At 34.3% G+C, this 26,803-nt stretch overlaps 1 protein-coding gene across 4 annotated transcripts in view; it reads right to left on the bottom strand.

Annotated features, from left to right (window-relative positions):
* Positions 1–350: 350 nt before the first annotated feature.
* The window catches only part of LOC128207491 (thyroid receptor-interacting protein 11-like), a 59,067-nt gene continuing 32,614 nt past the window's right edge, over positions 351–26,803 (bottom strand). For all 4 annotated transcript variants that reach the window (XM_052910441.1, XM_052910444.1, XM_052910442.1 and 1 more), the window contains 10 exons: positions 25,596–25,726; positions 24,889–24,960; positions 24,220–24,341; positions 23,536–23,699; positions 22,082–22,185; positions 14,876–14,975; positions 7,103–7,184; positions 6,200–6,314; positions 3,204–3,350; positions 351–1,881 (listed from right to left, as the gene is read on the bottom strand). In XM_052910441.1, the coding sequence (XP_052766401.1) occupies positions 1,510–1,881; positions 3,204–3,350; positions 6,200–6,314; positions 7,103–7,184; positions 14,876–14,975; positions 22,082–22,185; positions 23,536–23,699; positions 24,220–24,341; positions 24,889–24,960; positions 25,596–25,726 (1,409 nt within the window). In that variant the 3' untranslated portion in view covers positions 351–1,509. The remainder of the gene's footprint in view (positions 1,882–3,203; positions 3,351–6,199; positions 6,315–7,102; positions 7,185–14,875; positions 14,976–22,081; positions 22,186–23,535; positions 23,700–24,219; positions 24,342–24,888; positions 24,961–25,595; positions 25,727–26,803) is intronic.

Here is a 26,803-nt window from a genome sequence, read left to right as displayed (position 1 = left end):
GAAAGTTATAATTGCAGAGTATCATCCATGTTTTTACAACCGGACACAGTGAGAGTTAACAAAGGTTGTGGGGTATACTGCATAGACAGAATGGAACCCTGGTTAGAGGTTAGCATGCAACAGGGTACAGCACTGACACATGGGACCCCTGTTGTATGTCTCGCATTGAGGAGGGGGATCAAAACTGCAGCGTCCTACCACTAGGCTTCATTTTCACTAGAACTAGCTTTATATAATAAGTTGTATTCTATTTTCTGCAAACAGTGAATACGAAGGGCCAGAATATAAATTTCTATCCACAATGATGACCTCGATCGCAATATGCTTAGGAATACACGTAACAAAAACTATTCATGCTTTAAGCTTTTAATTGCCTTATAATATATTACACTTTGATATAAATACATAGTTTTAATAATTTATAATCAATCTGTTCACAGTTTCCACAAAGGTGGATGTATTTTCATGTAATGAATATCATTATTAATCACAGAGATTGAACATATTATCCTTATTTAAAGTACACAAATAAAACCAGCCAGTTAACACCAAAATGTAGCCGCGTAAAATGCAGTAAGTGTTTGACCAACACGAACACAAGCTTTACAATTAACCCACAATTAGTTCACATACAATGTAATTATTATATGCAATGTAATTATTTTAATTGGTACCACATTCTGATCTACATTATAAGAACACTATAGTTTGCTTGGTTTCTTTCCTGGTTCTACTTCTGTATATAATTCATGAACTTAACTAATATTTCATTATGAAATGCATTTTTTTAAGATAAAACATTTTCAGAACACAAACAAGATGCAAGAAAGACAGAAACTTCAATCATAAAATAACCAAATACAGTCTAAAATACATACAAAACAAACTGTATGATTAATAAATGTCTGTAATGAAGAACAAGTGCATGGCAAGCAGATGCAAGTCATCCACCATTTTCTATCAGTTGACAATAGGGGGCATCACTCAACAAATAGTTTAGCCAGAATTATAGGGTGTTATTGCATGTATGCATACTGCCATTGTGAACAAATTGAACAAATGTGCCAAGTTTTATGCAAATAGCTTTAACTGTTTCTGAGTTATAGCCAACATTAGTGTTTTAACATAGCACTGATGATAATGATAATGTCCACACCAATGCTATGACAACACTGCTGACATTGACAAGCTTTTCAATACCAAAAACAAACAAGGTAAAATAAGTTGACCCAATAACAAATATACCTTCCATCCCATAAATTACATCAACTTTATTATTATGCCATTCATGGTTATGCTTATAAATACAAATATGTTGGCAAAGATCGGATCTCTATGTCCACAAATATCCACAAATATAGGTCACCAAGACTAGTGACAATTAGTTTGTGAACAAGACAAAAACATAAATGATTGAAAATACTTAAAAAGTATTACAGTTTGTGGTGTCATAAAGGTAATTTTACATTGTTTTCAGGTGGTAGTGTTAAAAATCAGCCATTTTTAGTGCTATCTGTTAAGCACATCTTTAAGAATTGCACTAGACGATGTTGATGCGGGTGTGTTTCTCCCGGAACTTGGTGGAGTTCTTGAGTCCTGCGATGGTGTCGCGAATGTCGGGAATGTCTGGGCCATGGAGACCGCAGGACTGATGAGAATGTGTGAGTCATGTGACGACCCATGTGACCCTGTTGCTAACGATGATGGGGTGGAATGTGTAGCATGGCGCGGAGCTGTGAATGGGTTGTACGCAGGTTTTTGTGTGGCCTCTTTCTGTTTCTGCTGAACATCTCGTGCCATCTCCTCCGCGGGAAGACGAACAGTTGGGGCAGGGGGAGAAGACTCACGCTCCAGGAACTTGACAAACATCTGTGAGAATGACTGGAAATAGAAAACAGGAAACAGTTAATACTTAGCTTATATTTATTATAGCATGATTCTAAAAAAAGCTAAAAGCTAAAAGCTAAAATGAATCCCTTTCAAGACATTTTTAAGGGTCAAAGAATGTGCCCTATGTGGACTCAAGCCAATGACCTATTGGATGGGAGGCGGTCACCTAAAACACTCTCACCCAGCTGGTTCATCTTGGTTTAACCAGTATTTATTTCAGAAAATATTGAACACAGTAAATAAGCATTTGAAAATACAGAACTGCATACATACGATATGTGGAGAGAAAGAAACGCATGAACAGTGAGAAAATTACAGAATTGAGAGTTAACCATAATTGGTTTTACTAAGTCTCTCTTCTGATTCTGGTTCATCTTGAAACATATGCCTCTCATGGTAGGGTATATCTCAATATGGTTTTTACACACCCAAAAATCCCTTATTTACTTTATAAGGAAAACTGGCAATATCTGAAAGCCTATTAAAATTCAAACAAGAAATCATTAAACAGTGAGTCATGTCCATTGAAATATAAACACATCCAATTAATGGCTAGAACATTAAGACATCGTTAACAAGTAGTTGAGTAATTATGTTTAGGCATTTGACAACGGTGCATGAGTGTAATATTCTGTTGAGACTATTGAAGTGCACTTAAAAACCAGACAGTAAATGTTTGATAACTGTTGGACCCAAGCACGGAGAGAAATCATAGCCTCACTTTGTCTACGGGTACACCCATAAAAATCTTTACTCCTTATATTTACACAGAATATTGTGCATACAACAAGAGCTATTAGGATTATCTAAATATAAGTAATGAGTCACTGAACTAGACAATGATTTATATTATATAGACATACCTTGAGTTATTGTTCTAAATCAGATGCGTACAAAATGAACAACTGCAGCTAATTGTAAATTCATTGATAAGTTGTCCACTTTTTTTTTGTTCATTTGAAAATTAAAGTGATTTGATTGGTTAATATAATTTTTCTGGATAAATATCGACCAATCAATAAACATTTTGGGTAACTTTAACCAAACCAAAGAGTTCAACAGTTTTATACAGTTTTGGCTGCAGTAATTGGAGGTTTTAATTCAGCTATTGTTAAATCAACGGATTTCATTCATGAAATATTTTATCTTTTTGCAAAAAAAAATTGAATCTGTTTTTAAGATATGGAACAAAATCTACTCTTCAAAATCTCAAAACGCAGTCTTATAGAGACTGCATCTGTGTTGTTTTTTTTCCCATATGTCCTGATTTTTTTTAAAAAGTGAAAAAACCTAACCACCTGAGCTCAACTTACTGAGTCAGCACTTTTATCAGCACTCCTTGATATGGGCCCAGTCACTGTGGATCTACGAGCTGGGGTTGTGGGTGGAGACGTCTTGTGAGCTCCAGCCCCAAACTTCAGGAACCCGGGCACCCAGCCACCCTTGCCACCACCTTCAATCTGAAAATACGAACAGGTTAATAATTTAGCAACAATATTAACATTAATTTAGCCTATTGTATAGAGAAATATTGAAAGTCATTATCTTTAACAGAAAATGGTTCTAATTGGATTAGGACATCATCATCTTATCCATGGTTAACAAGCAAGAACTATGCATTTGCAAGCATGCCCCTACGTGTTCACACAGCAGGAATGATGCATACCCTTATGTACATTTGGAAAAATTTACTAAGGGATAGTTCAGCAACATTGGCTCTGATTATACAGCAGAACGTACTGACTATGCTTCGATTAGATAGGCAAACGGAAGTGAATTCAAGCTTGATTTATTAATAATTCGGAGCAGGCATCCTAATGAGACATAAAAATCTTTAATTAATTTCAATAACAACAATGATATTATTTAAGCCAAACACTTGCCAATCTATAACTTTGTATTCCAATCATTTACACAAACAAAATTAACCTAAGACATTAAACTAAAAGAAAGACAAATGATAATAATTTAAACAAAAGTTCAATGTTCGGATTCAAGTATCATAATATAATTGTGTCATTTAAATTCACTTTGTATAAAGATAATCTTAACAAGACAGTTGTTTTTTTAATCAAAAACAGATGTGCCCCCCTGTGGTTGTCTGAGTTTAATGATATCTACATTGGGAAAAAAATATATATGGTGAAGTATAGTATGCTTGAAACAGAACCAGTGCCAGGGAAATACACAAAAAGTACCTACTGTTGCAGTATTTTTCATCTTTACTGAACAGATTGCTGATAATTTTCTGTATGCTGCTGTAACATGGTGATAGATCGTCAACAAGGGACACGTGGCCTAGACACTGTACTTAAGGTTTGCAAAATGTTATGTCAATGAACGGTTACAAACCTGTAATAGATTCGTTGAACTCCAGACTGAACAACTGTAGGTTTTTTTTATATAGAAATGATCTATCAAAGTTCTTTTTCTGCTTGGAGTACAGATAACTTAATGAAATTCAGACAGTGTAGCCTCTGAATGTGCATTTGAAAAAAAGACAAAGGTCACATTAAAATCTCCAACTTATAATAACAACTGTTGATGTTGTAACATTTTTGAGTATGTCATCTAGGTGTTGGCAGAAAAACACTGACAGGAAGATCTGGTGGTTTATACGCACTGAATAGAGACAATGGTGGTGATGTGACGGCAATACCTATACACTATGTCAGCTGTCTTAATGTGTTAATTAAATTGTGTTGAAATTTTGGTGGACAAGTATTGCAAATAGTCATATTAAAGTCATATGACATTTGACCTGTAATTGTGACCTTGACCTTGAACCTTGCTGATGGAAACATATGCTTTGAACATCATCTGAATATGGTGAACATTTGTAGTGAGTTATTTCAAAATCCTTCAAGCAATTCAAGAATTATGGAAGGGACACAATTTGTGATGGACAGATGATAGACTGACAGAAAGACATGCGCTCAGCACATCCTCTCCATATGATGAACATTTATGGCAAGTCATTTCAAAATCCTTCCAGCAGTTCGGGAAGTATGGAGAAGACATGAATTGTAGCCTTTCCCCCGGGGGGGGATAATAAATCATGCCAAGGCCTCTATTGCACAATTTATTTAAGATTTAACATCGATAAATATTACAATGACGCTATTCAAAACTTACATAAAAAGCTGTAAGTAATGATTATTTTATGTAAATCAATTATGTAAATATTAAGGATGGCAACAGGTACCCGAGTACGCAATGTACATCTCCTGCTTAATTCTATTGCTTAACAATAGGAGACTTTTCACCAAATAATACACATATGACACGCAAATTATGAACATTGATTGGTTATTGGGAATATTTTTGCAATGATCACCACTATTGATTGGTGGATGTCATTAATAGAGAATTATCCTACATTCTTGTATATTATTTGAGTTATTAGTTAAGACAATATCTCCTGTCTAGCATGTCTTTTTTTGCTCAGTTTATTATCATGAGTGTTGCACATATGCTGATTTCATGACTTGAAAATATTTTGACAGGTAAATTATGTATTATTTCGCATGCCCAATATTTGTAGTGTGATATAAGTTTATATATAAAGTGAAATAAAGGACAAACCACAAATAAAATGAATGAAACGTAATGTTGTTTTTCTTTTTGTGTACCTTTCTCATGTAGTACATTGTACATAAGTTGACACTTTTTTTAGGATGAAACACATAAATGGAAATAGCCAATATTACGATGACCAACTTAAAGGGTACATGGACATGTCTCTTCCGAAATCCCATTCAAGTTTTTCTGAGTACTCGATTGAAAGATTATCAAAGTACTCAAGTACTGATTTATCTACATGTTGCCATCCCTAGTAAATATGTTTGTTAAATCATACTCGATCAATTTGATGTTTTTTTAATGCAAATCAGTTTTTGTTTAATTTGAACTTTTTTATTCTTCATGAATTATGAAATAAGTTATTACAAATGTCATAGAATGAGAACAGCCAGCATCTAGGACACACTGATACAGTAATTAATTCTTGGCATGATGTGGCCTTGAAGTGGGAGGAGCCAGAGGACGCAGGGAAAACCCACTTATCTATCTTTGTGACCAAGTTTGGTTTTAAACAAACGTACATGTGCAGATATCCATCCACAACTGTAGCAAATCAACAACCAGCTGCTATTCCACCAAGAATCCTAGGAGTGGTTTCGAAAAAAGTTCAGGTACGAAAACCATTCCTTTGATTCCTTGATGAAAAGGCTCCCAGATAATTAGCAAACTAATATTCAAATGATGGCATTAAGTTTCATTTAACCACACTGTAATAATTTATACAAACCTTTTCGAAGTCCTCTTGTGCGAAGAGCAGAACACCGCCAATTGCCAGCAGCACTTCATGTCGCCTGTTTTGGGGCGTGGTGAAGTAGCCAAGGAACAGGTTCTTGATTACCAACCTGAAGGGGGAGGGTCAAGGTTAGAAGCCATTTGGAGGAATAACTGCTATTATACTTTCATTTCTTTTTCATATTTTGAGAAAAAGGTTACTCCAGAGCTTGCAAATAAATAGGTAATCCAATAATGTAATACATTTATATTTGTGTCAAAATAAGTCTGAATGGTTTAGTAAAGTAAAAAGTACCATAACTGTCCATAAAACTATTAAAATTTATATCAGCAATTAAGAGTAAGTTCATGTACCGTACTTCTAAATGTCAAGGAATGCACGATTATTTACCATGAAGAATGATTTTGCCAAATATGGGCAGAACAAGTAACAATCAGTGAATAATTCATTTCAAAACTGAGCAAATAAGAATACATAATAATACAGGTGTGTGCATTCAATTGACTATTTTAATTAAGCGAGCCACTATCTCATATTGGTTTTTCAATCGATTATCACATGCATTTTAAATTCATTTGATTATTAATTGCATTTTCAAACTTTTTATCAAAGTAAGTTGACATAATTTTTAATTAATTCTCAATCACTTTTTTAATACAAAATATGCCCCAACTTGCCTTTATCTTTATCATTCAACCTGTAGATTTTTGCAATTACTTTAATTAAGACTTGATTGTTATTTATCACTTTTGGTATGTGTCTCGCTCAGTGTAGAAAAAAACATTATTAAGATAAAGTGTATGTCCAAAATGATATCATTACTTAAACAATAAATAAACCTCTACATAAGGGAGGCAACTCAAACCAAAAGTGATAAAATCAAGGGAGGCAACTTACTTGTCCACTTTGTCATCATTTCTACTTCTCAACTGTCGTAACTCTTCTTCAGCACTCTTTAGGGCCGACTCTCGGATTTGAACTGAAATAATACACAACTCCTGTATTATAGAACATAAAGGATAAGTTTCGGAGCACAAAATATAAACTAAGTATGGAAACAACAGTCTTGGTTTGTTTAAGACAATGGTAGGTGCGACACTAAACGCTCCATGGAACTGGCTGACCTAGAACACAGAAAGATATAATACTAAATAAGGAAGTTCTTTCATTTGTCATTTCTGTGACACCAGTCCTTTTAGTCTGATAGTAAGTCATGCATTTTAGTAATATAAAACCAGACCTCTAATGATAATAATCCTAATAACAATAATAATAATAATAGTAATAAAAATAATAATGATATAATAATAATAATAATAATAATAATAATAATAATAATAATAATACAATAATAATCATTATGGGTAAGAGGGAAGACAATAGCTGACTAAGTAAGCAATCTATACAACAAAAACTCATAGCAAGGACAGGAAACATACAAAGCTGACAAATTAGCAGAGAAAACACACCATCAAATCACTCAGTGTCAAAGCAGGATATTTTGAGAAGTGGATATTGTTCATTCATTGTGAACGTATTTACATTTTGTTCAAATTGTCCATTTTTGGTTTATTTCATAAATATCCTCATTCAAATATATATATGTATATCAATATAACAATCTTCCCCACTTCATCTGAGGAGACAAAGGGCAGCCTAAGAACATCACATAAGGTACTGAAATCAGTGTCACTCAGTACCTGATGTAATACTCAGAGGCAACACTTCAATTCATACCTGTTCAATTCCAAAACTTCAAACGGTAATCTTACACACAGGTTCAATTTGTTTATTCCTTCCTTAATTTCCACGTCATCCAATATTCCAAGGCAAAAATGCCTAAATCCCATGTCCTGAAATATTCCAAGGCCAATGGCCTAAATTAATTGCCATCCAATGTTCTCAGGCAAAACTGCCTGAATTATAAGCCATCCAATGTTCCAAGGCAATACACCTTGAATTTAATGTCTTCCAATGTCCTGAGACAAAAATGCCTAAATCCATTGTCCTCCGTATTCCAAGGCAAAAGTGCCTAAATCCCATGTCCTAAAATGTTCCAAGGCCAACGGCCTAAATTCCATGCCATCCAATGTTCTTAGGCAAAACTGCCTGAATTCTATGCCATCCAATGTTCCAAGGCAATACACCTTGAATTTAATGTCTTCCAATGTCCTGAGACAAAAATGCCTAAATCCATTGTCCTCCGTATTCCAAGGCAAAAGTGCCTAAATCCCATGTCCTAAAATGTTCCAAGGCCAACGGCCTAAATTCCATGCCATCCAATGTTCTTAGGCAAAACTGCCTGAATTCTATGCCATCCAATGTTCCAAGGCAATACACCTTGAATTTAATGTCTTCCAATGTCCTGAGACAAAAATGCCTAAATCCATTGTCCTCCGTATTCCAAGGCAAAAGTGCCTAAATCCCATGTCCTAAAATGTTCCAAGGCCAACGGCCTAAATTCCATGCCATCCAATGTTCTTAGGCAAAACTGCCTGAATTCTATGCCATCCAATTTTCCAAGGCAAAACACCCTGAATCCAATATCCAAAACTGCCTTAATCTCATGTCCTCTGTATTCCAAGGCAAAAATGCCTAAATCCCATGTCCTCTGTATTCCAAGGCAAAAGTGCCTAAATCCCATGTCCTCTGTATTCCAAGGCAAAAGTGCCTCAATCTCATGTCCTCCAACATTCCAAGACAAAATATTCCAAGGCAAAACTGCCTAAATTCCTTGTCCTCCAATATTCAAAGCCAAATTGCATAAATTCCATGACCTCATATATTCCAAGGCAAAACTTGTCCCCCAATATCCAAGGCGAAACTGCCTCAATGCAATGTCCTCCAATATTCCAATGCCAAACTGCCTACATCCCATGTCCTCCAATATTCCAAGGCAAAACTGCCTAAATTTCATGTCATCCAATGTCCCGAGGCCAAACTGCCTACATCGCATGCCTTCCAAATATTTCCAGACAAAACTGCCTAAATCCAATGTTCTGAGGCAAAACTGCCTAAATTCCTAGTCCCCCAATATTTCAAGGCAAAACTGCCTAAATTCCTAGTCCCCCAATATTTTAAGGCAAAACTGCCTAAATTCCTTGTTCCCCATTATTCCAAGGCAAAACTGCCTAAATCCCATGTCCACCAATACTTCAAGGCAAAACTGCATAAATTTGATGTCATTCAATATTACAATAAACATTTTCTCAATATTTTCCATGGTAACTTCCAATTATTGCTAGTAGTGCATGTCCACTTTTTAAAGGACCATTTGTCACTTAATTCCATTATATTCTCCACACAATATTGCACATCTTCTGTATCAATTTCTTTCTGAAACCCTCCATGTCGCCATCATCAAAATACTTCTCTTTGATAGGATATCCCTTCCAGTCATGCTAAATTCCATGCATATGTTAGCACAAATCATTCAACGAATAGATTAGCCATTCAGTCAGTGCAAAGTTTATGTGTGTTAAAACAGCCAAAAATGTTAAATCCAACAAATCCAAAACGTGTTGAGAGGGTCATTCCTTGTAAGTTAGATGTTAGTACTCTCATTTGTAAGATCCCTGCTGGTAATTTGAGGAAATTTCTGTCCAAACTCAGAATTACCAGCTGAGATTATACAAACAAGAACATGCAGTCAACTGTCCTTAATGTAACACTGTAGAATTTCTGTACAGCATTGCATAATCAGGGTTAAGTTTGTTATAATCATATCAATTTCACTTCGGAACACATTCATTTCAAGCATGTTTCCTAAAATTTAATTTCTATGACTTATTTTAGCTGTTTGACATGATTGTGTTTTTGTAATTCAATGAATTTTGTACAAATATCAAATATTTTCAAAAAAATAAAAAACTATTTAGTGGTAAGACATGGCCATGCAAATTTAGCCATGCAGAATATAGCATATTTCATCTGCAAGGTCATTCATGCTACATTATTTGATTTATAGCATAAGGTATAAAGCCTTCATGACTTGGACCTTGAATCATGAAGATCCAGACATTAGGTCCATGCAGAGAATTTCTTGTAAATCACTCCTTATTTCAAGTTTAAGTCTTAAAGCTTTCAGTTAGTGTAATTAAAACACCAATTAACATGTTAGTTCACACATGCATTTTCCTTGTCATCCGTCCTCATGAGGGCAATAAACTATGCAAACTGCATAAAATACATTTTTATCCTTTCTGTTGACTGCAACCGAAGCACTCAACACTTTTGTAAAATAATTTTTCATTACATTTTGTCTGAGACTTTCTGCTACTCTGCGAACAGATAAGAACCAATAAAAGCTAAGAAAACATGCAACGTCTTACTACATCTACAAGTAAAAACACAAATAAAAACCCTGAAACTTTGGATATACAATATATAATACAATGACATATTCATAAGGGTCATGACCAAATATGCTGTTTCAATGTTATCTCTTTGCATGAAATCTTAGAAAAGACATCTGAAATAAGTTCAAATAACACATGCCAAAATTGAATGAAGAGTTGAACAAAAACAAACGGCATGCGATTGTTTCCTTCTGATAAGAATATTCTTATGATTATGGTTCAGGTGCTTATAATAGAGAAAATCAAAATTGACTACTGATCAATAACAAAAAATGATTCTTATAAAACAGCAATTAATATGTGTGCAGATTGAGTAATCGCTTAATATAATATTTATAAAGAAAACAGTAGACTTTGATCTACTCACAGGCCTACATTTGTGCAGCATCTTTTTAACCATAAACGAATTGCTTCAATTTTCAAGCAAATAAAATTCAAGTTTTTTTACAAGTTTTCATGGGTTTTTCACAGCAAACTAAAAGCATCTACAAAAGCAAGCACAGAGTCAAAGGTAAAAGAGAGGGCACACATGCAGACAGAGGGAGCAAGATTACACAGACGTACACATGTACGAACACTTTCACTTCACTATGACTGCCCTTACCGTTGTCTGTCCGTCCGTTTGTCAAATACCAACCAGTACCCTGAGATGAAACCCAACTCAGGATTACCAGCTGATATTACACAACCAGACACTTTATCTTCGTGATTTCAACCATCAATTATATCAGTTATTGGTAATAATAATTTTTCTTTCTCTAAAGCGTAGAAAAATGAAAAGGAAACAATTCTGACAAAGCGATTTAAGAATGAATGCGAACAATGCGTAATAAGCGATTTTGCAAGCTATAAGCTTGGCTCTACTGAAGGAGTATGTAAAAAATGTTCTTGGCAAGGGAAACTTTCCCAGATTTTTAGCAATTAAAAGCAAAACTGAAAAAAAGCTGGCTGCCAAACTGAAAGAAGCACTGTTCTGATGTTTATAACAAACTTGGAGATACTAAAGTAGGCAATGGGCAGTTATAGCGGGAGAGAGGCGGACACACGCACACACAAACACACACACTGCATACACAGGACAGAAAATATTAAGCAGACTTGTAGAGAAGGAATATGGCGTCATATTTAAGTAGCTAAATGGAAAGTGTGTATTTTTTTTATATGTAATTTGAAATTGGTTTAAAAACTTGGCAATGTTTGAGTCACAAACATGGTGCTTTATATACTTGTAGTTATTAAAGTTGACCATTGCTGCTCCATTACTACTGTACAACTAAAATCGTCTTTATGCATAATTATAATTACTATTAGAATATTGCATTCTATCAGAAAAAATATAATGAAACCAAATTCTCAATATAATTTTCAAAAAACTTCTTGACAAAAACAGAGATAAAAATAACAGCATGATTGTTATTTAATAAGCCAAGTAAGCATAGACTTACCATAAATACATGACTATTATATACATGTATTTTTCCCGCGTAACATGGAAGTTCTTATCATTCGGAACTCCTCGGCCATTTTATCGAAAACAACCTCGGATGTATTTGGACGGTTTACATACTCAAAAAGAGGTACGTTTAAGTCCGCTGCAAGTAGATCGCGTAGTAATTTTATTTAGCAGTTAAACTTTATGACTTAAATCTAAATTATGTTTGCAATAATATACTTCACTGACAATCAATTTAAACTTAGATCAATAAATACAATTCTAAAACACTACATTTCATAAATGATATAATTCAAAATTTTATGAACTACTTCAACATACATCCGAGGTTGTTTCGCTAAAATGGCCGAGGAGTTCCGAATGAAGTTCTTATATGCACAGTGAAAAAGCGGACTTTTTTTTATTTTGCGTACAAATAAGTACCACAACTAAAGTCATGTGGCGTAATTAAATCTAAAATCAAACAATGAAATAAAATGATTTTCAGGATGTTTCCTGCACTCATTTGTAACATAAACATCTGTTGTCATGGAAATTATCTAGAATGAAAAGATTAAAAAAAAAAGGTTTCCTAGACTAAGAAATACGGACACAAAATCTCTGTGCTAAAAGATTTAAATCAAGGTGAAAACAACAAGATTTAAAAAAAAGAAGATTTCTGTTCTAAAATGAAACACAAATGTCCATATGGTAACACAATATAATAAAGAATGAATATATGAAAACAGATTAATTCATGTACTTATTTCCATGATATTTCACACATAATCCCGGTTGTCACAGAAATGATCTAGAATAAAACCAAAAAAGGAGTTCAAAAATAGATTATTAATTTTTCTTCTTTGCTCAACATATTCCGAGAAACCTGCCATTGACACAACGAATGTCTGAGAAACCTTACAATCATATTCCTAAATGACAAAGATACAAGATAAAAAAAGATCAGTGTCTTTCAGCCATGATTTAAATATTGCCGCAAGCTCTTACATCAGTTCAGTGACTTGGGAATAGACAATGCTTTGCAGTGCAATTCGTAATTGACAAACATGAAACATACATGTATATAAATTGTTAACGACATGCATATTAGAAGTGGGCTAGTAGGTTTTCATTTTCTTAAAACAAAGATACTATTATAAGTATTATGTTTTTAGTGTCTTTATACAATGATTATATTATAAAAAAAAAAATGTTTTCAGTATCTTAGATCAAACACAATAGTTTAAGTATAATGTTTTCAGCGTCTTTAAACACAGATAATACTAAAAATATCATGTTCAATTCTTGTATTTTATAATTTATGTATATAGACTGATAAAAGGAAATACTATTAGGATGCAGATGTTAATATTCAAGAAAGTGTTATTTCATGAATGATAATGTATCAAACTTTATAGCTTGCTTGCTAGTAGAAAACATGCTAAAACAATACCAAAAAATTCCCATTGAATAAATTTGGTAAATAATTATAAATCATGAAATCCACTTAACACTAAAGTCACGAAACAAAATCTTCACCCCGGAAAAAAAAGAACATCTTCTCGTAATAAATAACAAAAGCCATCCATCATGGAAATGTTAAATGCACATAGTAATTACTACACTAAACATTCAAAAGAAATTTTCATGTTAAAACATTTACAGCAGGTCGTATGTTTTTATTTAAGGTGTTCCAAGGCGGTTCAGGTGATATATCCTGCCTTCGTTAGCAAGACAGTTTTATTATATTTCATAAATGTAGATCAGTAACACAAAACAACAGTGTTACGCAGACAAACCATTTACCAGCTGACTTATGTAACAACAAGACTTTTAAATCATAACGTTTGGCTTGCCTCTTTGATGACGTGTGATTTTATTTCATACCGATAGTTAACTAATATAAAGTGACAGTTACATGTTTTGTACATAGGAACATATTACCGGTCTAATGGTCACAAACTAGCACAGACATCAAACAAAAGCATGTTTCTTGTTTAATATCATTCTGTATCACTAAATTTTGAAAAAAAAACACACCACTATTTCCTTTTGCTATAAATCTCATACTGATCTGCATTCTGTTCTTTAAAGAATGTTTGCCATGGTAACACAATAATAAAGGACCGGTGAAATCTCTTTTTTAAAAAACACCTTTTACGAGGAGGTGAAAATTGATTTTAAATGTTACAATAGCTGAAATAGTTTAGATCATATCCCAGTTCAATTTCATACGATCATAAAATGTACTCTAGAAAGATTTTATTATTCAATAATTGAAAAACATATTGCTAACTTATTTGGCCTCAATCTAGCCATCATCATTTGAAGCACTACAAAGATAAATTTATTGCCAATATAAAAGCTAACAGTTCCTCAACCTTCTTTTCTTTGAAAAAAATAAGCTAAAAACATTTGTTCAAATGTCTGTTACAAAACCAGACTTCAAACAAGAGACAGCTTTTTCGTTCTGGAATCAAAAGTGAGGTTTCTTCCAAACATGGCAAGAAGTCTTCCTGCCAGCAATCACATGACAGGAAGTGTAACCTTATGTACAAACACACAACCCTGTACCCTATTAGCCTACTGGAACTTCCAAAATTTCTGTTGAATTGCATCATAAGTCTAAGGCTAAGACATCTCCTTTATGTCACACTTCTTAGAGAGCCATATACGAGGCAAAAAAGACCAAAAAAACTACAGTCTAAAATAAAACCCTACACTCAACGCTCAACAATGACTCACTGTTTTTCCAAGGACATTCTAAGCCTCCTCCTTTTCATCCAACTGCTCAGTGAGGTGCTATTTTAGCACCCTTACTGTTCTGTGCAAAACCTACACCCTACAGTTCACTGCAAACCTCTATATCCCGTCACTCACCTTCCTCACGCAGGGCATCTAAAGCCTCCTCTTTTCTATCCAGCTGTTCAGAGAGCCGTGAGGCCGCCTCCAGACCATCGGATACTTCATCTAGCTGTTCCTGAAAATACATCGTGCAAAAGTTCAAGGTCATGTCATGAAGGTCAGGTTTTCATTGAATATAAACCGGATACTTCAGGTAAATGAACAAAGCTAAGCTGCACTGAATGACACATCTGTTTTTCTCATATAAAATGGAAGTATGATGTTTGGTACACAAGTACTTATTACAAGGTCAAATGATGAAGGTCACAACAAAAAAGGTCAAATAGCACACTGGTACAGCATTGCTCATGCCCTGTCAAGTCATTTAAAGTAAGCTGATCAAATCTAGAAGTCACAGAATGAAGTAAACAAAATCTCAATAAAATTGTCAATAATCCAACAACAAGATGAAACGTTTAATGTTGATATGTCAGAGGTCGACAGATTAATTCTTTCCTTCAAAAAGCAAAATACTCTGTTTACATACATGCTTTAAAGATGAATATTAAGTATAAACTTACTATCTAATATGTTTCAACCTGTCTTTTTAAAAAATCCTTCACCAAAAATGATATGGTAATTGTCCTTTATAGCATCAAGGTTTCACTCCAATCGAGGCAAATATTTGTTTTAGTCCGTTAATCATAATGTCATACATTTCAAATGCACAAAAAAAAAAATTCATTAAGTTAACCATTATAGATATGAATGCAATAATTCAATAACAACTTTAGATGTTTGTCATTAAATATCAAAAGCTTCCAATATATTAAATGCTGATACTGCAGACTTCAAATTGTATATATTCTGCTCAGCTAATTGTTGAAGAATTATGACATTTTGTGGCCACCGCTAGCAAGACACTGAGTCATGCTGACATTTTATCACTACATTCAATCTTGTTTAAAATCAAAAACATATTTTTTTCATAATAAGTAAGAAAACCAAGCAAAAATGCCCCATATAGCTTAAACAAGTTCTAAAAGGCAGATGCACCTGGTTTGTGTAAAATGCTCAAAATATTTTATTTTTTCAAATGCTTAATATTCAAATGCTTAATAGAATAAAATGAATTTTAATAACATTGCCTACAACCTTCAAAAATAAATTAATTGAAAAAGTAATTTGCAAACTTAATGAGTCACTTAAATTCTATTAACAAGGGAGAAAACCCTTTCTACATCTTTCAAATTCCTTTCTAATCATTCCTGTTTTCGTGCTTACACTCTGGTTTAATTTTTCAGTGAGAGGACAAGTTCGCGACTGTCAACTCATTTTGAACAATTATCATCATATTGATATTTCCTGTTCTTTAAATACCGGTATCCCAAATGCAAAGTAGTCAAACAAAATAGAAATTGAAAAGCAAATTACCGGCTGAACTTGGGTTTCATTCAATATATTTTGAAAGGAGAATAATTCTCTACAAATATGCTAGCAAGGGCTTGCAACACTTTTTGTTTAACTTTCAATAAGCTTAAACAGACCTTACTGCTAGCACAATGGTGAAATATCGCGAACAAATGGGATATAAATGAGAATATAGATTACATTCAAATAACAGATAAAATGTTTCAAAATTACTTTCTCCACTCCATTATGTTTTAATTGAAAGCCAGAATTTAAGAACATTCTTTTCTTGCCAACATAGGTTTTTGTCTTATTTTTATAGAATTCCATAAGGGTACTGACACCAGACTGACTCTACATTCATCCATACGCAATATGATAATTACTTTGAATCTGAGTACATTTTTAAACATAATTTCCAGCAACTGTTTTTTCAGATAGCCACAATGTCATAATAAACTTGCAAACGTCCATTTTTCCGGAGAATAGCCAAAAACTATTGTTCAGAATAGTGATAGAACATCAGCTATACCATTAGACTATGAATATTTTATTGAATATTGTCTTGCTCATCGACATGCTGTCCACCAAAAATTGGACTAACTTTTTACTATTATAACTGTTGGGCCTTTTATTGGAAGGACAATAACGCAAGTCAACAAAATTGCTTAAGGTACATGATAAACCCTAGAGGATCCTTGAAGGGCGCGCCCGGCACATGCCCCCCCCCCCCACCCCAAAATAATTGAGTCCATATGGTAAAGAAATTATGCATAAATTACATCCTATTTCACCATTTTAGAATAAAATTAGCCCATATTGTCATGGGGGGAACCGCTGTGTCTAGAACCTTTTTGGAGAATTCCTGGGTAAGTGGTGCCCACCCCTAAAACCTCACCCCATCTGACATCAACTCCTGGATCCATCCCTGACAATTTTAAACAAACTAGGCAAGCTACATGTACTTGAATCCTAAACATTGTCATGCATATAAAAGACAAACAAAGAGTTGAGGTTCATTATATATTGGGCAATTAAGCAACCAACTAACAAGGAGAATTACAAGTATTATGTGATATAAACCAAGGAAGTAATCTTGTAACAAGAAAGAGAGCATGTCTGTGCATAATAAAAAGGTTTTACCTTTAATCAAAGTCCAGTATTAAAACATGGAGTTGAAAAGTCTAGCAAGGGCACCCATAAATAGCGCTCCATCCTTAATGGCCAATTTCAAACACCCATTCCTCACGCTCACACACCCACACGCATTCATGAGAATCGAACAATTATTCTACCATTATAAGTATGCAAATACATGTATTTATCATAAATTATATGCATGTATTTATTCATACACTCAAAATGAGACAACACATATAATGTGCTGAGTAAGCACAAACAAATTCTATAGAATAAATAATTAAACTATCGAACAGTAAAGAAGTTACATCAAACTATAATACTAGAATGTACAAAGAATGAATCAATAATGTCTATTATAGTAACTTACATTTCACAGGCAACATAAGAAGACATCAATTTTTACTCACAAAAAAGTATAATTCAAATTTCAACTATACACTCCAGCACCATCTAAAATCCATAAAACACTGTTAAAGCTGTGAGTTGGACGCTCACAATTCCGCGGACGCTAGGCTGGCTCGAAATCTTTATTGACACACCTTTATTGAGCAGGGCAAGACAAACATTCAGAACTTGTTCAAACACACAACCTACTTGAAAATGCACACACACAGATAAGAGTGTAGAACAAACTTAAAGATAAAACTGGTCTCAAAAATCAATCCTTCCCTCCAAAATTAAAGTTTTACTTAAAGCCCAGACACAAGATTTTCACCCTTATCTGGCGAAATTGGTTTGTCACAAACAAACGCTCAGAGCAGACCTTTGAATTTTGAGGTAAATTTGAAAATATCCGTTTTTAGATTAAACTTAATGAAACATAAATATCACTGCAAGACATGACATGCAGTCAATGCACAAGATTCCGAAGGAAGTTTTTTTAATAGTACAATCTTAGGGACTTCATATGATCCCATTCTAAGCTTGCAGATCCCAGGGGCTGTATTCATAAAATTTCTCCAGTCATTTTTTGACTTAAGTCGACTTCTTAAAGTTTTCAAAGTCAATTTAAAAGAAACCCGGATATAGTCTTGTAACATTTAAGCATGTTTGCTTTCTTAAAAAAGGTGAATGAAAATAATGTACATTTCTGAGATTATTAAGTTTTTATATCATTCGACCAGTGACATACTTAAATTAGTAAAATGACTGAAGTAAGGATATGTCGGTATTTAAAAAAAACTTTTTTTCAGAATCACAATAAGATCTTGTATACTGTTTACTTATATAACTTAATAAAATCTCCAGCCTTCAACTATAACAAACACAAACTACCCACGTCAGCAGTATATTACCTTATCCTAGCGTTACAATAATAAAATTGTATTTATTTTTCGATTTACTGAGATGAACCCTGTGCATCATCCGAGCTGCATATTTTGCAAAAAACATTCCACAGACGCAATTCATCAAAATACTCAAACAACTTTTGATAACGTTTAAACCAATATAAACCCTTTATTCTGGTCCTTCATGTTTACACATGAATAACCCATCACTGTTTAAAACTTGTAAAAGTGCAATAAAGTTCAAGATCAAAGAGCATTTATTACAATTTTGCATCTAGAAGATGCAAAAGAATTTGACCCATTGAAATATATTCGACCCAATGAATTCCTTTTCAGATATATTAATACTGGAGAGTAACAATCAAGATTTATTTATTATAAAATTATTTTAAGAGGCTTATTTCAACTTAAAAGTTCCGTAAAGCAAAAAAGAATAATTAACTTTTACAAAGTGGTAATACTTATTTACTTAATTAAATTCATTTCAAATCCATTTCAAATTATATATAATTTTACTTATTGTTTATTAAAAAGAAAGTCAAACTATACCTTTATGTCTAAGGAAACCTCTAAGTATGTTTACACTCAATCCCTGTGTATATCTTTAAATCTTGTCTCATGCAAACCAACACGGATATATCTCCATATTTTACACCTTATTCGACAGACAGCTTTGCGTTAATTAAAATTTGTTAAACTTAATTTCTAATGAAATGGGTTGGGTCATGCATAGTGAATAAAATAGAGAAATGAAGACGAATTGGATGTGCATTAAGTATGGTTACATGCAGTTCACAAGGCAAGCGTGGGCTGACGTAACGAGCGGTAAACTAGGATGTAAGGTTATTGTACAGTGAATACAAAAAGACATTGTCAGAACATCAATTCATTACATCAATATTGAAGTCATTTCAAAACAAGTATGACGTATCATTTGGGTCAACAAGAGCTGTCGAAGGACACCACACACATGATGATATTCCCCTATATCTTAAAAATGAATGCATTAATGATGTAATATGAGCCTGTCAAAAACAATAAAAAAAAGTAAAAAAAAATCATATAAAAAGTGGAAAAAGAAGCCATTATTCATATATTTAGGTTAATATGGCGTTATGAAACCTAATTGTATGATAGTAAAAGGTCAATTGAATGAAAGGTCTAGAAGAAAATCCAAACTTGACCCAAAACTTAAACTGGACAAAATGTGCCCTTAAGCATTAACAGGAGTTCCCCAGTCAATCAGGGGCCATAATTTGTATTAAGGATGATATTGGGTATGTAACCTCAATGTAAGATGGTCTTAAAGAACTGTGTGATATGAAGGGTATTGGAGTTATAAGTGAAAATGCCAACTTGCCATAAAATGTTAACCGAACCCAAACCCATGAAGCATAGCCCTCCTAATCCTTCATATAGTCAAACTAAAAAATGCTTTCTACTACATGTAGTTGTTACATTTAAAATATCTGCTTTTATTATTTTGAGGTGTAGGTCTAAATCAAGTGCTTCACCTCAGTCTGTCTTGTCAGTACAACTCTACAAAAGCCCAGGCACTCTTACTGTACTATTGAGACTGCAGGGATTTCCCTGACACAGAAAACCTTAGTTTTGAACTCAATTGTCTTATCAAAGGACTCTCATTTTCAACTTAATGTGTTTCCCTCCAGCAAGGGACTCTCATTTCCAACTAAATGTGCATCCCTCATGCAAGGGACTCTCATTTCCAACTTTATGTGCATCCCTCTAGTAAGGGACTCTCCTTTCCAACTAAATGTGCATCCCTCTAGTAAGGGACTCTCATTTCCAACTTAATGTGCATCCCTCTAGTAAGGGACTCTCATTTCCAACTTAATATGCATCCCTCAAGCAAAGGACTCTCATTTCCAACTTAATATGCATCCCTCAAGCAAAGGACTCTCATTTCCAACTTAATATGCATCCCTCAAGCAAAGGACTCTCATTTCCAACTTAATATGCATCCCTCAAGCAAAGGACTCTCATTTCCAACTAAATGTGCATCCCTCAAGCAAGGGACTCTCCTTTCCAACTTTTATGTGCATCCCTCAAGCAAGGGACTCTCCTTTCCAACTTCATGTGCATCCCTCTAGCAAGGGACTCTCCTTTCCAACTAAATGTGCATCCCTCAAGCAAGGGACTCTCCTTTCCAACTAAATGTGCATCCCTCAAGCAAGGGACTCTCATTTCCAACTTAATGTGTTTCCCTCAAGCAAGGGACTCTCATTTCCAACTTAATGTGCATCCCTCACGCCAGGGACTCTCATTTCCACTAGTAACTAAGAGTAACTAAGAAGGAGAAAAAACGTCATACATAACACTTCCTCAATCAATTTCTTTCAAATCCATATTCAGTCCAATGATGTTTTCAATAACATTCCAAGTTAATGCAAACTTCCTATTGTAATAGCTCGGAACAGCTTGCACTCATTCAAACAAACCATAACCACATTACCGGGTATGTTTTAAATGCACATTTTAAGCATTCAGATACACATGCATTCAGGGATAAATCCATAATTATGAACTTTCCTATGAACTGTCAGCTTCACACTTAATTCTTAAACAAAAATATTCAGATTTTTTTTTTAATATGATGTGAATGAGAGCCTAGCTCTGCAAGGCCACTTGCTGGTCAGAGGTGGTCAAAGTAATCCATGGGATTATACAACCATGTGCTATCATTTAAACATAATCATTTTATTGAATTTATACTAATATTGACAAAATTTAACCCTTTTATTGGTCGACATGAACAGTTGAATGACAACCAGCCTCATGTTAATTGTTTATTAGAAATACTAATTATTGTTTCTAAATTTGAACCAACCTCGATTTCTTTATATAGTTTGTGAATAATTGTCAAGATGCTGATGTCGCCTTGACCTTGCAGTAAAGGGCTTTAAAGAATAAACAGATGTAAATGTACAATTCAGGCTGGTCAGGTCAAGTCAAACTTTCCATACTTCAAGCAACGTAAGATGTTCATACTCCATCAATATTCACTAAAATGAGCCACAAAATTGGAACTGGAACAAATGCAAGAGGACGGTGTCCTATTTTATGAACTAAGCCTGTTTAGACTGTCATTTTATTCCATATTTGGACAAACAGGCTTGGTTTTTTGTATCACTATTTGAATGATAATGGCCAGCAATCACTAAATAGTGGAGCCTGTTAAAAGATGTAATCTTTAAGAGCGACATTAACATTCAGATAGTCACCGCTTGGGGCTTTGCAAATAAACACTAACTATTACCGAGTGGGTATCCTATGGTACTCCGGTTACACCCGAACACAAGATCACAATTTTGGGTCACATTGTGCCAAGGACAAAAGTATGTAAAATAAAATATTTAAACTGAAACAGACTGGTTCCTACCTTTGTGTATCTTAGGTCGGCCTGTGCCTTGCTGAGTTGGTCTGTTAGACTTGCCACCTGCTGTCTGTATTTCTCCGTGTCCTCCGATACAAGTCGCTCCTTGTCTGTAGTGAAAAACATTTAGTTTTTTTCAATATCATTAAGATAGTTAGTTTTCTAGTTGATTTTTCCAACACAAGTTTAAAAAAAAATTCAGACCATGTAAAAAGGTCAATTTAAGTATCAACAAGCATTTTCAGTGAAAAGATATCCCCCACCAATGATGGCTTGTTTGTGCTTGATGGCTTGTTTGTGCTTGAAGGTTAAAAAAAATCTCAGAAAGAATAAGATAAGCACATTGGTTTATCCCTTTCCGAGCCAAATTATAAAATATCGACCGGGACTACTTTATGATAAAAAATTTTAACGAAATAAATCAGAGGGATGATTAAATAAAACTGTCTTTTCCAAAACTGCTTACTCGGAAACATCAATCATTGCAAAATAGTACTCAATAGTTGAGATAAAAATGTAGCCGTAGAAATTCACCGAAGAAGTTCATATAACATTCAAGTTTCATTAAATTCTAGCAGCTAGTTACTGAGAAACGGCTGCAAACAATGATTTTTTAATAAATCAAGGGCAATAACTCTAAGGAAAATTGACCAATCCAAAAGAAAAATAGACAGGCATCATCAAAGTATGTTGGTTCTTATTTATTCCAAGTGTCATGAAATTCTACCAGCTAGTTGCATAGAAAAGGCTGCAAACATGGATCTTTTAATAAATCAAGGGCAAATAACTCATATAGAAATTACACAATCCAAAATATAAATAAACAGGCATCATTGCAGTATGTTGGTTCATATTTATTTCAAGTTTCAAGAATTTCTACCAACTAGTTACTGAGAAATGGCTGTAAATGAGAGTTTTTCAAAAAATCAAGGGCAATAACTCCAAGTACAATTGACCAATCCAAAAAAAAAAATGAACAGGCATCATCCCAGTATAGTAATTCATATTTATTTTAAGTTTCATGAAATTCTGCCAACTAGTGACTGAGAAATGGCTGTGAATGTGCGTTTTTCAAAAAATCAAGGGCAATAACTCCAAGGACAATTGACCAATCAATTTTTTTTTGGACGGGCATCATTCCAGTATAGTGGTTCATATTTATTTTAAGTTTCATGAAATTCTACCATCTAGTTACTGAGAAAACGCAGGTGACGGACGGACGGACGGAAGGAAAGACGGACGGACGGACGGAAGGACAACGCCATTTCAATATCCCCCTCCCTATTTCATAGGCAGGGGATAATTAGCAGTTTTTCTTGGGAAGCAATAAAAACATCTTGAGTATCCATAACATCTTGTTCAAGAGACAGCCACCTTTACCACTTGACCACACTCACTTAGTTGGGATCCAAGTCAGAATATTTAGGGTAAGAGGCAGACACATGGACCAATCCTCCTACCTTGTTGGAACTCCTCTAGGACCATCTGGAGGTTGGATATGGAGGAGGAGAGGAGATCATTCTGCTCCTGAAGCGTGGACAGCTGCACATACGCCTGGTCCCGCTGCCCGGACACAAACACCAGCTGCTGCTGCAGGCTGTCACACTGCTGGATTGCGTGCTGGCTGTATGAAGGAATTACTCTTGTTAACACTGCCGTGAAAAGGTTGAGGCAGAATGTTCTATAATTTGATCAACTTGAGTTACTTGCTCAATATGCTGCTGTTTGTTTATATTCTTATGTTAGTTGTAAGAAAGGGTTATACAACATAGTAAATGTTACGGCCCAGATACACTTAAGGTTGAATGTTTGATTAGAGTGTGAAAAGTTGCAGGTTGGAACCCCTGCTGCATCACAACAAAAGACAATAAAATGTTGAACCAGTAGCTTCCTTGCCTGTGGCTTGACATTCCAAGGATTGTACAGGGAAAATGGCATCCTCAATACTGGTTTAACCCTTGAAAGTTGTGTTCCATGTATTGGTGCTTTACACTGTGCACTTTTAGAACCAAGATGTTGACCAGCAAAAGTTTGTGATTCGCTGTTTCTACGGCAGATGAATGTGACGGAGCACTCTCCTCTGCATAAGTGAGTTTGATGATTTCATTATAAGGGCAACAATTGATAAACATTATGTGATTTACCTGGCAGTTTCAACGGCTGATGATGATGACAGGGCGCTCTCCTCCGCGGAGGCAAGTCTTGTCCTCAACTCCTTCTCTCGTTTCTCAGCACTCAGTGCCTCTTGTGTGTAACCATCCTCAATCTGTAAGGAATAAATATGGATTTTATATAAAAACCAAAACACTAAGGCCTAATAAAGAGGTTTGATTCTGGTTTCAGACTATAGAAATTAATTGGGTCGGGATAGGAATAAATTTTTGAAAAAGAATTAACATTGAATATTAATAGACCATTTGAACCATATTGCATCACAAAATTTCTTTTATTTTATTTCCAAATTTGAACAAAGCAACATCAGGTTGGTGGTAGAACAACACGGTTGGTTGGGTAACTTTGGGTGATTTCTTGTTCGATGAGACACATCATTTAACAAATTGAAAGTCATGAAGCAACATCCTTATATAAAGGTATTATTACTCCATCAAATTGGACTAGTAAGACACAGCATCAACTCCTTGACCAAAATAAAAAATGTTGTATATCCCGTTCTGTTTTATTACCAATTGGTTGCCTTTTTTTCAAGGGCCTTAAACTAAATAATACTACAAGAAGAGACATAAAACAACTAAGCAATGCAGTCGCACATGCATGCTGCTTCTTTAAGAGCAAGAACATGCTGTAAAACATACCTGTAAGAGATGTTCCCGTAATCTGTTCAGTTCCCTGTTCAGTTTGGCCTCTCTTTCCTTTAAACTTTGAATCTGTAATGTATAAAATATGTAGTTTTAAGTCTAACATCTGGACAATCATATTAGAATACTCTCATGGCCGGTTTCTTTACTGAACCCTTGGTTATGTCTTATTAAGACAAAGACATGAACTGTACGCTTGTATACTTAAGTAAGTCGTCAACCTATACCTTTCATTATTTTGGTTCAAAAACTAAATATAGGGTTACAGGGAAGAGTTTTCCTCAGCCATAGGCAAAGTTTGAATTATACAGTAATGAAAGAATTATTTTCAAGCATTCTGAACACCAACATTCAATGCAGTAACACTAAACTGTAATCAATAAGATATTGCATTAATAAACACCCCTTAGCCTTCTATTTTAATAATGCGTAATAATTTTGAGATGTAAGTATTTGCCATATCGGGGAAACTAAAATTTATTTGTACGCCCAAGGAAGTGAAATATGCCTAGGCATGCACCTGATAGCCACAAGCTTGTTTTGCAGCACATTTGGTTTGAAAAAAGTTATTTGAAATAATCCTATTCATTAGCTTTTTAAAAAAAATAATATGGTCAGTCTTTTTAGAAATAATTTAAATATGTTTCTTGCCCAGAAAACCATTCAAATATGCTATTACTAATGATGCATTTCCTTATACTGACCTCTCTCTGTCCGGCTGCTATCACCTCCTGTTGTTGTTGTACGCGGGTAAAAGCCGCATCCCGCTCCGACATCAGCTGCCGAATCTGGTTCTGTGTCGCTGCATTCTCCACCATAACCTGGTCAAGTTGACCTGTGGAAGATTGTTTATTTTATAAAATGCAATTGGCCACAAAAATATGATTGGATTAAAAATGGTCACATGATACATTATATTAACTTGCATTATTGACTTGTGGGCAGTGCCTTAAAGATAAAATAACATACTGAAAGGGTCAAATGGACCCATGCATGAATTTCCAATTTTATGTCTCCATCAGGTGAATAAATCCATACAAAGACGTGATGTAATCATTTTTGTACTGTAATATTAATCTGAACCAATGTTTACTTAAATCTGGATTTTAAAATAGGGTCGTGTTCCAACGTTGACTGCCAAATGCGGTTTGCGTGGCCACACATGATCAATTGATCCTCGAATGTCTGATTTCACTAATTAAACATTAACTACAAAACTTTCCCAGGTTTTTTTTTAAGCGCTTTTATGTACTGATTTTTTGTTTTTTCTTTATTTTGTATAAATGTCAAACAGAACTAAATCTTCACTGTGTGAATCAAAACAGAAAATTTAGGAACATCAAAACTGATGGTTTTATTTTAACATTTGGCATTGGAAATGTTTTAAGCCAGATTGTTACAGCCTTTTGCTTGTGAACTGTTCTGTTGAAGCCAGCCTTTGGCAAATTTAAAAAAGGAAAATTGGTTGAGAACAGCAAATGCATGTTTTGAAATTCTTAATACTGATCACAAGTAAAGACCTTGAGACTTCAGAAATAATCAGACTTAACTACAGGTAAAACTGATACATATTTCACAGTATCAACAAACAGTTTCACTTCAGAGATGATTATTAAAAACCATACTTGTTTATCTATCAAAATTAATACATTCTGGCTTAGGGGTTTAATTGCTAAGACATCCAACCATGCCTCCATCCCTTCAAAACAATAAATGCGAATAATTGACAATCTTCTGACACATTTATTAGAAATGTAAGCTATAAGTCACCTACATTTATGAACCAAGATTTAATAGCAATAACAACTTTATTGAAATTTTTCTCATAAATCATACTTAAACTCTTTGTTGCATTTAATTGTTCATCAATCATTTATAGCATGATTATGCATGTAATTACCAATATGGAAGT

The sequence above is a fragment of the Mya arenaria genome, chromosome 11, assembly GCF_026914265.1.
Source record: "Mya arenaria isolate MELC-2E11 chromosome 11, ASM2691426v1".
Classification (NCBI taxonomy): Eukaryota; Metazoa; Mollusca; class Bivalvia; order Myida; family Myidae; genus Mya; species Mya arenaria.
Note: the sequence above shows the minus strand (reverse complement) of the source record. Positions and strands in the feature narration are given on the sequence as shown.